Source organism: Priapulus caudatus, unplaced genomic scaffold (genome assembly GCF_000485595.1).
Source record: "Priapulus caudatus unplaced genomic scaffold, Priapulus_caudatus-5.0.1 Scaffold1434, whole genome shotgun sequence".
NCBI classification, from domain to species: Eukaryota; Metazoa; Priapulida; class Priapulimorpha; order Priapulimorphida; family Priapulidae; genus Priapulus; species Priapulus caudatus.
The window spans coordinates 72,608-73,072 of record NW_014578495.1 but is presented as its reverse complement, the minus strand read 5'-3'; the positions used below and the strand labels follow the sequence as shown (position 1 = coordinate 73,072).

At 46.9% G+C, this 465-nt stretch overlaps 1 protein-coding gene across 1 annotated transcript in view; it reads left to right on the top strand.

Moving 5' to 3' along the window:
- The window catches only part of LOC106816621 (uncharacterized protein KIAA1109-like), a gene marked incomplete at its 5' end in the record, with an annotated part of 22,430 nt that overhangs the window by 3,792 nt on the left and 18,173 nt on the right, over positions 1-465 (top strand). Inside the window, one exon of the mRNA XM_014821244.1 lies at positions 28-180. Coding sequence (XP_014676730.1) covers positions 28-180 — 153 coding nt within the window. The remainder of the gene's footprint in view (positions 1-27; positions 181-465) is intronic.

Genomic DNA, 465 nt, shown 5'->3' with positions numbered 1-465 from the left:
TATATATATCTATATGTATATCTACAGGAGGCAGAGCTGAGTCAGGCCGACCCGGAGGAGATCTTCCAGCCTCTGCTCATCTGTCTGGGTCTCACATTCACCGACACACATCCCACGACAGTGCTGCTAGCCAAGCTGGGTCCTAACGTGTCCATCCTAGCTCAGCTGGAGTGCATACAGGTATGTGCTTACTGTGACAACATGTAGTGCATACAGGTATGTGCTTACTGTGACAACATGTAGTGCATACAGGTATGTGCTCACTGTGACAACATGTAGTGCATACAGGTATGTGCATACACTGTGACAACATGTAGTGCATACAGGTATGTGCTCGCTGTGACAACATGTAGTGCATACAGGTATGTGCTTACTGTGACAACATGTAGTGCATACAGGTATGTGCTCGCTGTGACAACATGTAGTGCATACAGGTATGTGCTTACTGTGACAACATGTAGTGCA